The 15,154-nt window shown below is 43.0% G+C and overlaps 1 protein-coding gene across 1 annotated transcript in view; it reads right to left on the reverse strand.

Annotated features, from left to right (window-relative positions):
- Positions 1 to 1,551: 1,551 nt before the first annotated feature.
- The window catches only part of LCA5L (lebercilin LCA5 like), a 34,369-nt gene continuing 20,766 nt past the window's right edge, over positions 1,552 to 15,154 (reverse strand). The window contains exons 6-11 of the mRNA XM_057697574.1: positions 11,074 to 11,588; positions 8,307 to 8,444; positions 7,971 to 8,055; positions 6,484 to 6,590; positions 6,202 to 6,319; positions 1,552 to 2,282 (exon numbers count right to left, since the gene is read on the reverse strand). Coding sequence (XP_057553557.1) covers positions 1,552 to 2,282; positions 6,202 to 6,319; positions 6,484 to 6,590; positions 7,971 to 8,055; positions 8,307 to 8,444; positions 11,074 to 11,588 — 1,694 coding nt within the window. The remainder of the gene's footprint in view (positions 2,283 to 6,201; positions 6,320 to 6,483; positions 6,591 to 7,970; positions 8,056 to 8,306; positions 8,445 to 11,073; positions 11,589 to 15,154) is intronic.

The raw sequence follows: 15,154 nt of genomic DNA on the forward strand, positions 1-15,154 counted from the left end.
TGCATCTGCATTAACCAGACCTCCTTAGGAGATAACATTCCTTCTCAATCTCAGGAAGGGTCACAGCTGCTTAGAAGATAACCTTCCTTCTTAATCTTATAAGGGGTCATGATGATTCACTACTTGCTTTGTAAGGGTAGGTCTGGATTGTGTAAACTGTCAATAATACGTCCTTTGATGTATAGCCCTTTGTCTCAAAAACTTATATAACTGCACTTTGACCTCTAATGGGTGGAACAGTTCTCAGAACTTTCTGAAAGACTGCCAGGTTATCATCCTCGGGTTGGCTCGAATAAAGTTTTCCATTTCTTTCTTTGATCAACTGTAGATTAATTTTTTTTGTTGACAGTAATACACAGCAACCCATGCACATGTTTGGAAATAGGATGGTCTAAATGTAAATATGTTGCCCTTATAAATAAATGAAGGGACTACCCTCGTGGCACAGTGGTTGAGAATCCGCCTGCCAGTGCAGGGGGACTCAGGTTTGAGCCCTGGTCCGGGAAGATCCCACATGCCGCGGAGCAACTAAGCCTATGCACCACAACTACTGAGCCCATGTGCCACCACTACTGAAGTCTGAGCACCTAGAGCTGGTGCTCCGCAACAAGAGAAGCCAATGCAGGGAGAGGCCCGAGCACCGCAATGAAGAGTAGCCCCTGCTCTCTGCAACTAGAGAAAGCCTGTGCAGCCACAGAGACCGAATGCAGTCAGTAAATAAGTTAATGAATGAAAAAAAATAAATGAAGGTAAGCTAATTGATTAACACTGGGAGCACAGCCTCCTCTGTATAGTCCTCATATAAAATATTCTAAGTATACTGAATATATTCATTAGGACTGAGCAGCTAACTTGAGTGGACAGTGATTATATCAATGTGCCCTTTTTAAAGAACAAGATTAACAGAAAAAGGGTGAGGGTACAGGGTATGAAACAAAAAAATAATGAACCTTGGGTGGACATGAGGAAAGTGTCACGCACAAGAGCAGGATATTAGGTGCCTGGTTTAGGTGAATAAGAGAACGCTCAAAAATAATTTTCATAAAACCAGGTTTGGTAATCGCTGTGCCTTTTTTTGGTTTGTTTTAAATAAAGAGAGGCGTCTTATATTGTTTTCTTTCAGAGCTGCTTCTATATTTTTAAGGTACAATGTAATTTGATTCCTGATACCGTTCTTACATGTATGACGTCTATGTCTTAGGTTGACTAACTCAGACTTACTAGCTATGGAGTCCCATAGTATACCAAAGCCAAGTAATAAATCAGTCTTCCAAAAGATAATGGACATGTTTCAGTTGTAGGAAAAAAAGATGTAATTTTGTATTTGAAATGTTGTCATTGGCTAATATACAATGAACTTTTAAGAAGTAGATTAGCAGTAAAACAAAAAATTATCCAAAGTCAACTTTAAGTACTGAGAACAAACACACACACACACACACACACACACACACACACACACACACACACGCTCTCACTCTAAAATTACGAGATTAAAAGCACATAAAACCAGAATATCAAACCAGAGTGGATTAGGATATTGGATTATATTTAAATAATTATTTTTCTCTTTCCTTCTGTAGGTGAAGATGACTTAACAGAATTTACCACAGTTACTTTAGAATCTCCGAAAGCATTGCTGGCAGAGGCCTGACTAGGGGGTAGATGATGCATCTTCTTACTCTGCAAAGTCTCCTCAGGCTCTTTCATAACAGCAGTACTTGTTTGGTTATTTTTTAAGACATAACCTGATCCAAAGAGTTCTTCCATTAGATTGCTTTTCTTCTCTCTGAAAGTTGTGTCTGTTGCTTTTGTCCTGGAAGATTTACCAAAAGAGGGTTCATAGGCAACAGCAGGATGCTCCAGCCTCAGTTCTTCCCCATGACTGTGGTGCCTGCCTGTGCTATGAGTGCACCTCGTGCTGCCTGCATTGGCCAGCCCACCTGAGGCAGGAAGCCCATGATGCAAGTTTTCAATTGCTTCTGTGAATGAATAATGCTTTCTTTGTCTGAAGGGTATTTTGATATTTGGAGCAGCATTTTTATCTGGCATTTTGCCCATGTCACTTATTTCTGGCCTTCTTTTAGACTTGTCATTTACTGTATCATCTTCCTGACCACTTTCCCCTTTGGGATGGATTACTTGAATTCTTTTTGGTGGTAGTTCCTGTTCTTCTTTCACTAAAGTAGTTTTCTTTTCTTGATCTTCTGTTCTCTCTCTCTGTTGTCCAGTATTCTCCAGAGATGGTTGTGCTTCCAAATGTTCCTCTTCCTTTGATAAATCTGTAGTAGAAAAATAGTTAATTTACTGATCTTTAAAATCAATGGATTTCTATTTCAAGATGGCAAGTTGAGCACTTATTTACACCTCCTGGCAAGCATGTTAAAATGACAAAAAGGAAAGAAAATACAGGGAAAGATGCTATTAACAAGCTTGAAGTGTTATACATTCCTAGAACATACTGGATATATGAAAATTATGAAACCAAAAGAAAATGATATTCATAAACTTTGCCAATACATTTTTTAAATTATTTTTTTCATGTACACCAAGTTCAATCATCTGTATTTATACACATATTCCCATATTCCCTCCCTCCCTCGACTCCCCCGCAACCCCTCCCCATCCCAGTCCTCTAAGGCATCATCCATCCTCGAGTTGAACTCCCTTTGTTATACAGCAACTTCCCACTGGCTATCTGTTTTACAGTTGGTAGTATATATATGTCTATGCTACTCTCTCACTTCGTCTCAGCTTCCCCTTCACCCCCCGGCCCCCCAAACCTCGAGTTCTCCAGTCCATTCTCTGTATCTGCGTCCTTGTTCTTGTCTTGTCACTGAGTTCATCAGTACCATTTTTAGATTCCGTATATATGAGTTAGCATACAATATTTGTCTTTCTTTTTCTGACTTACTTCACTCTGTATGACAGACTCTAGGTCTATCCACCTCATTACATATAGCTCCATCTCATTCCTTTTTATAGCTGAGTAATATTCCATTGTATATATATATCACATCTTCTTTATCCATTCATTTGCTGATGGGCATTTAGGTTGCTTCCAAGTCCTGGCTATTGTAAATGGTGCTGCAGTAAACATTATGGTACATGTTTCTTTTGGGATTATGGTTTTCTTTGGGTATATGCCCAGGAGTGGGATTACTGGATCATATGGTAGTTCTATTTTTAGTTTTTTAAGGAACCTCCAAACTGTTTTCCATAGTGGCTGTACCAACTTACAGTCCCACCAACAGCCAATACATTATGAATAGATGTTCAACACCACCAGCTAGATGTAGTGCCAGTTAAAACAAGAGAACATTCTTCACCCATCCAACTGGCAAATAATTTCCAGAGTTGGGGAGAACATGAGGAAACTAATCCTTTTTTTCCCCCTTGGTGGGTATGTAAGCTGGTATGTAGTTTGGATGGCAATCTGGGAGTATCTGTCAAAACTTTTAGTGAACATGCTCTTAGACCCAACAACAACACTTCTAGAACCAAAGCCTACAAAAATACACAAAGACTGTGTCTATGGATGTTCACTGCAGCCTGGTTTAGTAAGAGTGAAACCTCCTGAACGCTTGTGGGAAGGAGTCCTGGTTAAATGAATTAGAGCACGTGGGTCTGTGGACTCTGGGCAGTTACCATAAAGAATGAGGATGTGCGTGGTGCATGGCCAGAAAGAGACGTCGTAGAATCTGCTGGATGGAAAGATGCCCTCCCTTTCTTCTGCAGATTCTTCCCCAGGCACCGAGGAAGCCCTGTGTGCGGCCCTCCCCTCCTCAGGTGACCAGGCCCGGGCAGGTTCTGAGGACACCGCCTCGCTCCCTGCGAACTGCTTGGTCAGCGAGGCCATCTTCTGTGAGGGAGGATGGGACAGTGCCTGGTGTGCAGAGTTGGAACATTCTCTCATGTGAATACATTCTGGAATAAAACTGTTCAATTATACTCTAGGAAAATGAAAAAAATACTCGCAGGAGAAAGTATGTTTCAAGAATTAATGGTGGGACATCCTAGGTGGCGCAGTGGTAAAGAATCCACCTGCCAATGCAGGGGACACGGGTTTGAGCCCTGCTCTGGGAAGATTCCACATGCCACCGAGCAGCTAAGCCCGTGCGCCACAACTATTGAGCCTGTGCTCTAGAGTCTGTGAGCCACAACTATTGAGCCCATGTGCCACAACTATTGAAGCCCACACACTTAGGGTCCGTGCTCCACAACAAGAGAAGCCACTACAATGAGGAGCCTGCACACCACAACGAAGAGTAGCCCCTGCTCTCAGCAACTAGAGAAAGCCCGTGTGCAGCAAAGAAGATCCAACGCAGCCAATAAATAAATAAATTAATAAAAAAAGAATTAATGGTGTACTCCAATATAAAATACAAAGTTAAAAAAATAGATTAAAAAAAAAGGATTAATGCTGAGCCGAGAAGCCAGTGAAATGAATAAATTCTAAATAGCTGCTAATATTATGCCCTATGATAGCTGATGCCAATGTTAACATTTGAGAACATGGGGGAAAGTGCTTATTCTCCTCCATCGACCTCCCTCGTCGTGTCCTCCCCTCCGGACGCCGCCCCTCCGACCTCGCGACTCCCTGTGCGACCCCTCCGCCGGGCGTTTGCGGACCTGCCCTTCTTGGCGGGGGTGCGGAGGGTCCGCGTAGATCGCTTCCTTACTCGTCTCTCGTGAGCTCGACCTCAGCGCCGTCCGCACCCCCGGCCCCCGCCCCGCCCCTGCTGGCCGGGACCCTCCTTCCAGTGCCCACGCCCTCTCGCCCCGGGTCTTCCCCAGGGCACGGGCTCCCGAGGGCGGGCGTGTTGGCTCAGGACACATGTCAAGTGAACGAGGAAACTTTCTAGGACAGTAAGAATTACCAAAATGGACTAAAAAATACGTGGAAGACGTAAACAGACCGGTGACCACAGAAGAAACTGTGCTGGACCGAGTGGCTTTCCAGGTGGTTCTGCCCCACCTGGATGTTACTTAAACCTCATTCCAAGGCCAGTTTGGCCCCACAGCTAAGATGTGGCCCCTCCAGGCTCGGCCCTGGGGGCCCCTCGGGGGCTGTTCCCCGGGGGCTGCTCTTTCCAGGCAGCTTGTGCTCGCCCAGCAAGGTGCGGGCCGCCCAGATGTCCCTTTAGCAATAACTTAACATGGAAACAGTGGGGCAGTGTCTTCAAAATTCTGAGGGAAAATGATCTCCAGCCTAGAATTTTCTTTCCAGCCAATTACTAATCAAGTCTAGGAGAGAACCATGACATCTCCAGAGGAAAGGTACACAGATTTGCTTTCATGCACGTGTTCTCAAAAAGCCAGTAGAGGTTGTGCTTGTGGGAGAGGGTGGCATTTACCAGGAAAGGTGAGGACACAGGGTAGGAAAGAGAGACCTGGTGGAGAAGGGGTGACAGAAACCAGCAGGAAGGGTGAAGGGAGGCCCCAGGACCACACAGGCAGAGGGCACCAGGCCAGGGCCAAGGGCTTATGCATTAAGGGCTGGGTCACCAAGCCCTTGCCCCGCTAACCCCCCAGCCTTCAGCGTCCTTGGATCCATCCTGACCACGTGGGGCTTGGCCAAGCTGTCTCCCTCCCTATGGTGCCTGCAGCCTGGGTGGTCTGAGGACCCTCCCAGCGCTCTGCTCTGTCCGCGGGCTCTGGGGAGCCCAGCACGTGGACCTCTCCCTGCACCCGCAGAGCAGCCCTGCCCCTGTGTCCAGCTCTGCGGGGTCCCCAGCTCCCAGGACCCACGGGACCTCGGCCCTGGCTGGGCCCCTGTGCCTTCAGGGAAGCTGCAGCCAGTCTGCTTCCAGCCTGCCTGCTCTGGAGTCTTCTTTAGGGGCAGTGCTGCCCTTTACTCAGCTGGGTTTGGGTTTGAGATGCAGTTTTTCAAAACCGAACATGTTTTTCAAGGGTACACACAGGATCCGGAGTTGTAAGGGAAAACCTGGCGTAAAATGGAAAACCATGGTGGTTTGTGATGGGCGGTGGGAGGGTTAGGGTTACTAAGGGCCCACAGGTGTCCCAGGGGACGCTAATGGTCCGGGTCTAAAGCAAGGTAGTGGCTATGCAGGTGTTGGTTTTGTAACTGTTTTTTAAATTGAATATATTTGTTTTATGTATACTTTTATACACACACACACTAATTCAGAACTTAAAAAAATAAAAGTAAAGGAGACTTTTGAAAGTTGTTACAATTACCTTCATATTTTCTCTTGGAATCCTCTTGGTTTAGTAGTTTACTGATACAGTGAGGAATTGCATAGGATATTTCAATCGATTTTTCTTTATGACCAATGTTTCCTGTTGTCTTTTTACCCTGTAATTTAGAAAAGTGGCAAAAACATATTTTTGGCAGTAGAAATCATTTTCAACTGTTTTATTTAACGAATACAAGTACTTTTTGTATAGAAAAAGTGGCTAATGCCTGTTTCTGTAAAGATGTGTGTAATTAGACACTGCAAGAATTCAAATTTTCTGTACCTTACTTGTCAGAGATGGAAATTCTTCTGATTTTTGGCTTGCCTGGTGTCGCATACTTGTGAATGAAAAACTTTTCCTGTCTGCTTGTACTGACTTTGTTGAAGAAACTACAGGACAGGTACATTATATGTAAGAAACATATTTTACATTTGGAAGCAATAATGACTTTAAGTATAAAATAACAGCTGAAGTTTGTAATGTAATAATAAAGCAAACGATACTAGATATTTTCTAAAGATTTTCAGTAAATAGATCACATTTGCCAGTTTCACTTTCCCCCCTACCATTTGGCCTGTTTTGTCTCATGGGTATCACAGAGGTAGAGTACCAAATGAGCAGGCCTTAGGGTGGGTCAGCACTGTCACTGGAGGACACGGCGGTCCCTGCTGGCGGAAGGGATTCAAAGTCGTAGCCGTGCAACTGTGAGAGGGTGCGCATCGCGGCTCCTGCGTCGGAGCTCTTGGGTATCAATGGTTGGGTCGCCCACGCTGAAGCGCATGACCGCTAAACCTAGGAGTCACTTTCCTTGAAGTGTTATCCCATTTCAGTGACCCCGTGTTTGATTTTATCATCTTCTCTGCTGGCTGTTATTCTGAATAATAAACCAAAACCAAACAAAGGAAGGCAAGGAAGGAAATCTGAGGTTGTTGCCTTGAAAAATAAACACTTGGTTACTTCTAGCAGAATAAGAGGGGTGTGTTCCTATCGTAACTCTTCTGAGCAGAAGTTTATTCTGGGAGATCTTGGGTGGGGGGGAATAAGTACATCCTGTCTTACAGGAAAAAGCACTACTCAGCAATAAAAAGGTACAAACCAGTGATGGTAGCACAGCACAGATGAGTCTCCAAAACATTACGTTGAAACAAGAGAAGCCAGACACCAGAGAGGACATGCTGGGTGATCCCGCTCAAGAAATTCTAGAACAGGCAAACTGAGCTGTTTTGACAGAGGGAGATCAGAGGTTTGGTTCAGCTGGGGCTGGGGCCCCCTGACCGCCAAGGTCGCAGAGGGCACTTCCTGAGGAGATGGGCAGGCGTGTTCTACATCTTGAGGGAGGTGGTGGTGGTTACATGGATGTAAGCACTTGTCAAAACCCACTGAACTGCACACTTAAAATGGATGCATCGTATTGAGGTAAATGTACCTAAATAAAATTAACCTTAAAAATCCACACACTGACTAACAGATCTACTTAGAAAGTTTAGTATTTGGCAGACGTTTGGCGTCAAGTTGAAAGTTACCCTCTCATTCACCCGAGTAAAGACATGAAGAACTGAGGGGAGGATGGGGAGACAGGAAAGACTTTCTATTCTTTTCTAGCTGTTTCAGCCACGTCACAGTTTCGTTATTCTAGAATCACAAAATGCGTCTCAATGCCTAGTAAATTGATTTTTTAAAATGTCTATTATCTTGGTGATATAAGTTAGAAAATCCCACCAGACACTTCAAAATAGATTTCGAGCAAAAATAATTAAAACATACTTTACCTTTTGGATAATCTTCTTTGTCATGTAAATGTCTAAGTATCCGGTTAGTATAGATGTTTCTAATATCAAGCTCTCGATCCTTCTCCTAAAGAGAACCACAATATCAATATTTTGATAAATGTTTGCTTTGTCAACCTCGATTTCTTGTAAAACAAACAAACAAACAAATTTAAAGTGAGCTCTGTGGGGACTTCCTCTATCTGTTCCTATGGTTGTATTTGAGAAAGCTATTCTTGAAGCTGAGTAATTTAAAGGTATATTAGGCATAAGTAGCTCCTGATATTTTGGGAAGCAGAATTTCACAAATTTTGTTACATTTTGCTTTAAAAGAAGTACCTTAAGTTTTTGTTGAAGGTGTTTTACTTCCATTTGCAGAGTCTTCGAGGCTGCTTGAGCTGCTAAGGTCTTCCGGTTCTCAAAGGCCAACTGCCGAGTAAAGGCTTTATTGTTCAGTCGCAGTTGTTTCTCCAAGCTCTGAAAATAGCATATGTTTCAACTCTCTGTAACCAGTGTAGTGTTATGAAAAACTTCAACTGTAATGGAAGTAATTACATTTATGAAAAGTGCAAAATTTTAATACAATTTTAGCGGATGCCTTACCTAGAGGAAACATCTTAGAACTAAATATTACCATACACACCAAAAGCTGAAAAAATCCCAGATCCTAACTCTAGGGAATAGATATCATGTTTTCGGCCTAATGTTTTTTATACTCTGGAATTTGACTAAAAAAATTTTTTTTGGAACAGATCCTTAAAATCAATAAATAAAATCAGCGTTATACTTTAAAACTAAACCTAAGCAGTTCTGTTGAAATGAAGTACACCGCTAACTTGGCATGGTGCACGCCGTAAAAATCTTTCAAGTCTCTCTTGCTGAAGGGTTGACCAGCATCAGTGCAGACCGTCATGTGTGAGCTGTGATTCTCAGATAACTGAGACCGGGACTTATGATGGGGACTCACAGAGCCACACCATATGGATGGCTTATAAGACAATGAAATGACTGACTTAGCATAATAACCATCTATAAATACGTAGGACTCATGTTGCATATTTGCCTTCTCTCTGGAATGAGAACTGTTTTAGCAGGACTTTGACAGGAGCTTGGCCAAAAAGCCTTTCCTTTTCTTTTTTTCCATAAAGTGTGGTTTCCCTCATTATAATATTAACACTTTCTCATTAAAGTGGAAAATATGGTAAGCTAATAGGATGAAATAATCGCTAAAAATCCCACTTCCTAAAATATTAACATTAAAAAAAATACCTACATGTTTTGGCCCACAAATGTTTTCCCCCACCAAATGCCCTACAACCGAATGAAATTTCCCATAGAACCAAGTGCTTCAGATGAGAAAATAGCTAATTAGTTCTCGAATTCCTTTTGGTTTTGGTTGTAGTATAAAAACATGAGCTACTTAAACATGCATGTGTAAAAATATGTAGATGAGATATAAATACACTTACTTTCCCATGACAGACAGAAGCTAAGATGGGTCCAATCCTACCTGAAAGGCCAAACACTAGAACTTTGGTACATTATTTACATGGATGAAAAACCAGGTTGCGTGTTATTTCCTGTAGCTCACATATCCCTTTTATGTGAGAAAATTCTCTTTGAAAATAGGAGGATTTTTACCACAAAAGAAATAACCAAGAAAAAACGTGGCTGAAATGAACTTGATATCTTCTTATTATTTCAAGATCATAGAAAGTAGTTGTCTCCCACCATTAAGGAATTAAACAGTAAATTAATTCCATTTGTGTTCACGTCCATAGAGATCAGAACTACTGAATGTAAAGTGGGCAGAATCCTCAATATGATCAGTGTTCTCCCAAGTCATCCCTTGTAATGTAATCCCCGAGATTTTGACCACCATACACCCTTGAGGAATATCAATCTATTAATTTCTTCAATTATTCAAATTCCTTTTCCCTATCTGTCTCCAGGAATATTACCCGGGAAAATTTTCTATTTCTAGAGCATCAAAAATGTCTCTGTGGTAATGACTGGACAGACTGATGAGGGAGAGAACAAGGAGGTGGGGGGTGAGGAGATGCACTTAGGGTTTAGGGAAGTAGCCTTTTAAGAAGCAGTTTGGAGTAAAGGCTTGCTTTCCAAGAGAGGTTTCCCATAACACAACACAACACAACCCCCTTCAGCATGTGAACAAACTCCCCTGACCCTGGTAGCTAGACTGTTTTAGAGAATGGTCATTTCCAGGTAAATGAGCCCAGCCATAACTGAGCAGTACCGTATGGGGCCTTCCCAGGACAGACCCCCAACACCCCGTGTCCTCTGCCTGCCTCTTGTCTGTAGAAGAATTTTATCCTCCTAGTCCTTTCCTGAGTTCCAGAGCATAAATTAATCAGAGAAGTGAGAAAATGCAGAAACAAAGGAAAATTGTCAAGGAAGACAAAATAATAATAGTTTAGCCATTAAGCAAAGTCAAGGACCTTTAGTTCCTCCTCAAGGGCTATAGGGCTATAGATAATATTCTGAGCCATATCCTTTGAACTGTTTTGCAGACCCTGAAATCCCCACCAGCTGGAGAAGTTAACTGTATGCTGCCCGTAAGCACGTGGACCCCAGACTGATTGGAACCAGGAGGTTGATGATGTTGACTCCACCATCAACCTATCAGAGGAATGTCCACGAGCTGATCACACACCCCACAACCCCCATCCCTCACCCTGTCTTTAAAAATCTTTCCTTGAAATCCATTGGGGAGTTTGGGCCTTTTGAGCACTAACTACCTGGATTCCTTGCTTGGTACTTGCAATAAAGGCTGCACTTTCCTTCACCACCACCTGGTGTCAGTAGATTGGCTTTACTGCGTGTGGGCAAGTGGACCCAAGCTAGGCTGGGTAACACAGCCACAGGAGGAGCTCTTGCTCAGTCCACAACAGAGGGGGCTGTGTCTGTCTCTCCTGTGCACCTCCCCTTCCCCGTCCCACCCTCTCTCCATCAGACACCATCATCCGTATGCTCTGCCTAGCACAGCAGTTGGTAGTGCTTCACTCCACTGGCAAATATGATGACTGCATACCCTCTCTGTACTGACTCTGGAAACTTAATGTTTCTAAACCTCTGAAATACAGACCTGTATTTTTTTGTCATTTGCCTCCATTTTTGCTGTAAGAACAGACAACCTTTGAGTAAGCTCTTCCCTCTCTGCAAGATTTCTGTCTTCAGAAAGTTTCTGCAGTGCCTGCAAGGCATCTTTAGTCTTCAACAGCTCGCTGTCTGTTTCTCTAAGTTTCCTAGACACGGCTCTTTCCTTTCCCTGGGATTTCCTGAGTAGCTGCCTTAAATTTTTTACTTCGTTCTGATGTTTAACTGTAATTTGAGGTAGATTATTTTGTGAATTCTCGTATTTTCCTATAGCTTTCAAGTGCTTAAGTTGGAGTTGTTTCAGAAACTGGTTTTCTATGACCATGGCCTCCAGTTTGCGGTGTAGATCAGCTAACTCATTTTTCAGTTCTTTAATCTTATGAAGCCTCGCTGACAGGATGCGGCGAGCCATGGCATCTCGTCTCTGCGCAGCCACACTGATCTGAGAATTTAAAAGTGGCGCATTCCAGTGGTGCTTTTTTTCCACCGAGATTTCCTTCTGGCCTGTGTAAGCAGACAATGCAGTTTGTTACTAGTAATGTGTATATAGATATGCAGATATGTAAATATGCAGGTGTGTGTAATATACCCCACCCCCGGCACACATGTACAGGCATATACGCACGCTAGAAGGGGGAGGAACTAACACTGAATGAATACCCATGCTTTAGGCTGGATACTTTATGTTTATATAGCTCATTTAACACAATCCTTTTAGGTCAGTAGTAGGCTATTTTATAGCTGCAGATTATAAGTCATTTGTCCAAGGTTACATAACTACAAAGTGACATAAATTGAAAATCAGGTCTTCTCTGACTCTAAAACCTGTACTTATTTCTATTATAAAAGGTATACTGTATAAAAACAGATGATTGAACTTGGTGTACCCCCCCCCCCCAAAAAAAAAGGTATACTAAAAAACCATAATAATAGACAATATTTACTAAGGGTTTACCATATGTTAAGCATTGAATTAAATGCTTTATATAGATTATCTGATGTAATCCTTCCAAAAAAAGAGGCAATTAGAATGTAACATTAGAACCCAATGTTATCTATGAAGATCTCACATATTTAAAAACCCTTAAAAAGTCATTAAACTGCTTAAACTATTCATGTAAGTATTCCATCTCTTAATAAACCCAACACAGCCAATTTTTCCTCTGTTACTTTTGGGTGGGCACTAACTTAACCAGTGAGATGGTTTGTGTTCAGGAGTCTATTTTGAACAAAAAGCACCTAAATGATATTACTGAACCTTATATAACTGAATTTGAGTATGCCAAATATGTGTGTAACCTCATTGTATTATTATCCCATTTTAAAAACTGATGCCGAGTGACGTCACTTGGGCACACAGTTAGTAAGTGGTGAGGCAGACCCAGGTCTGTGTGCCTCTGCCATTGCCCCGTATGTATTGTGTGTGCATCTGTATGATAACCATATGCACATCTGTGTATGTAAAAATATGTGTGTGGGCATGTGTACATATTAGTATAGCTAAATTTTGAGACAGAGAGATTGAAATTGGATTCTAGACTCTAAAAAATATGGTCCTCATCCTGGAGAGAGAAACGTCCTTAGTGGCCAAGTCACTGGGGTCCTAACCTTGAGATATTGGCCCAAGTGTGGACACATCATCTGAGACATGGCTTAGTGTGTTGGGTCCAGGTTTTGGTCTAGGCAAATCTGCCTGTGATGGAAACAATGAGACAACAGAAACAGAAGGTGCTTTCTGGGGATAAAGCAGTTGAATGTTGAGTATGACGGACCATATAGATTTGACAATGATCACAGTATCTGTATCAAATCAACAACTGGTGGACTGTCTTTACAACTATGCCTCCAAATGTTTTTATTTTCCCACCAGGAACAATTTAGTAGGGGCTATGCTTGAATATTTGAGTATCTTGGAATAGGCTTTTGAACACATTGATAACTGGAAAGCAGAAGTCAAACTCCAAGACACCTCCTAGAAGGCCAGTGAAGAGGTGTCTGTAGTTGTGTCAAGGTCAGACACTCTAATACCTCAGGCAGTGGCTGGGGGAGCTCTAGACCCAGGCAGTGTGGATCAGGCTGGATGAAGACAGGGGTGGGTGGGGGCTGACATGCTCCACACCATGTCCAGCATGATTGAACTTGAACCCCAACTTGTAACGTCTTCCAGCTCTCGGGTGGTGTGACCGTGGAGGAGACAAAGATTTCCCTGAGCCTGGCGGATGAGGGGTGGTGGGTTCCTTGGGCAGTGGAGGCTTGTGTCCCATCTTGCGCTAGACTCGAGTGATGGGAGGGCAGAGTCAGCATGAGCGGCTGCCTGGGACTAAACCTCATGGCCATGGCCAAGGCCCCAGGTCAAGATGTGCACAGAGGACCTGGGTGCTTCAGAAACAGGAAGTGTCAGCCTTTTAAAGATCACATGCGCCTGGACGAGAAACACGTAAGTGATGAAAATGGAAGGGCCAGAGACCCTTCCCCAAACATCCTTGTCTGTGTAAGGCCCCCACACTCCATTCATTCCTCAAACTCGACTGAGAGTCAATGTCTTATCTACCCTGGTGGGTGTGTGTGAGAGAATGAACCAGAGTTTTTTGCTTCAGAGAGGTAAATATCCACTTGCATTTAAGCGGTGTAGAATAAATTCATACTATATATGTCATGCATACTTGTATAATAATAAAGGTTATGGAAATTTAAAATAGAATTTAATCCTTAAAGATTTATATCTCCTTATCCTAACCTATACATAAGAATGGTAAAGTTTACAATTTCTGTCCCATTTTATGCAATAAGGCAGATTTAGCTAAATGATTAAACTACTCTCTTTTTTAAAATTAATTTATTTTATTTTATTTTATTTTTTTATTGGCTGTGTTGGGTCTTCGTTGCTGCACACGGGGTTTCTCTAGTTGCTGCGAGCGGGGGCTACTCTTTGTTGTGGTGTGTGGGGTCCTCATTGTAGTGGCTTCCCTTGTTGTGGAGCATGGGCCCTAGGCGCATGGGCTTCAATAGTTGCAGCACATGGGCTCAGTATTTGTGGCTCATGGGCTCTAGAGCACAGGCTCAATAGTTGTGGCACATGGGCTTAGTTGCTCTGTGGCATGTGGAATCTCCCCAGGGCAGGACTCGAACCCGTGTCCCCTGCATAGGCAGGCGGATTCCTTACCACTGCACCATCTAGGAAGTCCCTAAACTACTCTTAAGATACCTAATTGTTCAACCACTAAGCTAAAACACTTAAATTAATTCACCAAAAACATGTACATTTAAGACCATCATTAGTCAAAAAGGGACTCTTCTCATTACTTAAGACTAGGCGTGCCTTCCTACTATGAAGAGTGAACTGTGATCCTTAGAACAGACCTAAGGACACCCCCACATTTGCCACTTCACGGGCTCCAGCCCATCCATTTCACCAGGTGCATCCTCACCCCAACCCCTCCTTTTCAAAGCATGGCTGTCCTCCTGTCATACTGCTGTGCCCATGCAGTATCTTCCCCGTCCTCCCTGGCCTTGTTGCAGTCCTGTCTCCTGGTCATTTTCCTCTTGGGCCTCATGGTTCCACTCCGTTCCCTTGGTTGTCCACACCTCAGTCTGGTTCTGTTCCTTATCCTGAGCCAGATTCCCTCTGGCCCTGGCTCTGGCCTCTGTTGGGTTTGTTCTCTCTTCCAGGGCACCTTAAAAGAGGTGGCCCACTTCCTCCAAGGACCAGGGTAAGAAGAGGTTCAAAGGCAGGCCTTCCCCCTTCCTGTTCCCTGCAGCTCCAGTGTTAGTGATGGAGAGCACACCACTGCCACCCCACCTTAGGGCTTCCACATACCCCCTACTAAAGAAAATAGGGCAAGAGGTGTCTGAAGCAACTGAATGCAGTAAGATGACATCTTTCTGGTATACCAATTTTTGAATGACTGTCACACATTTTGACATTTTATTGACAAAAAGCATCAAGGAAGGACATATAACTGAAGGAATTCTGAGAATACATTTTTTTCTACAAAAAAAGAACCACTTTTTGAAAATCAAATTATAGAAATATATTGCTCACTATTTACATTGATTTAAGTAAATCTCCA

The sequence above is a fragment of the Hippopotamus amphibius genome, chromosome 10 (genome assembly GCF_030028045.1).
Source record: "Hippopotamus amphibius kiboko isolate mHipAmp2 chromosome 10, mHipAmp2.hap2, whole genome shotgun sequence".
NCBI classification, from domain to species: Eukaryota; Metazoa; Chordata; class Mammalia; order Artiodactyla; family Hippopotamidae; genus Hippopotamus; species Hippopotamus amphibius.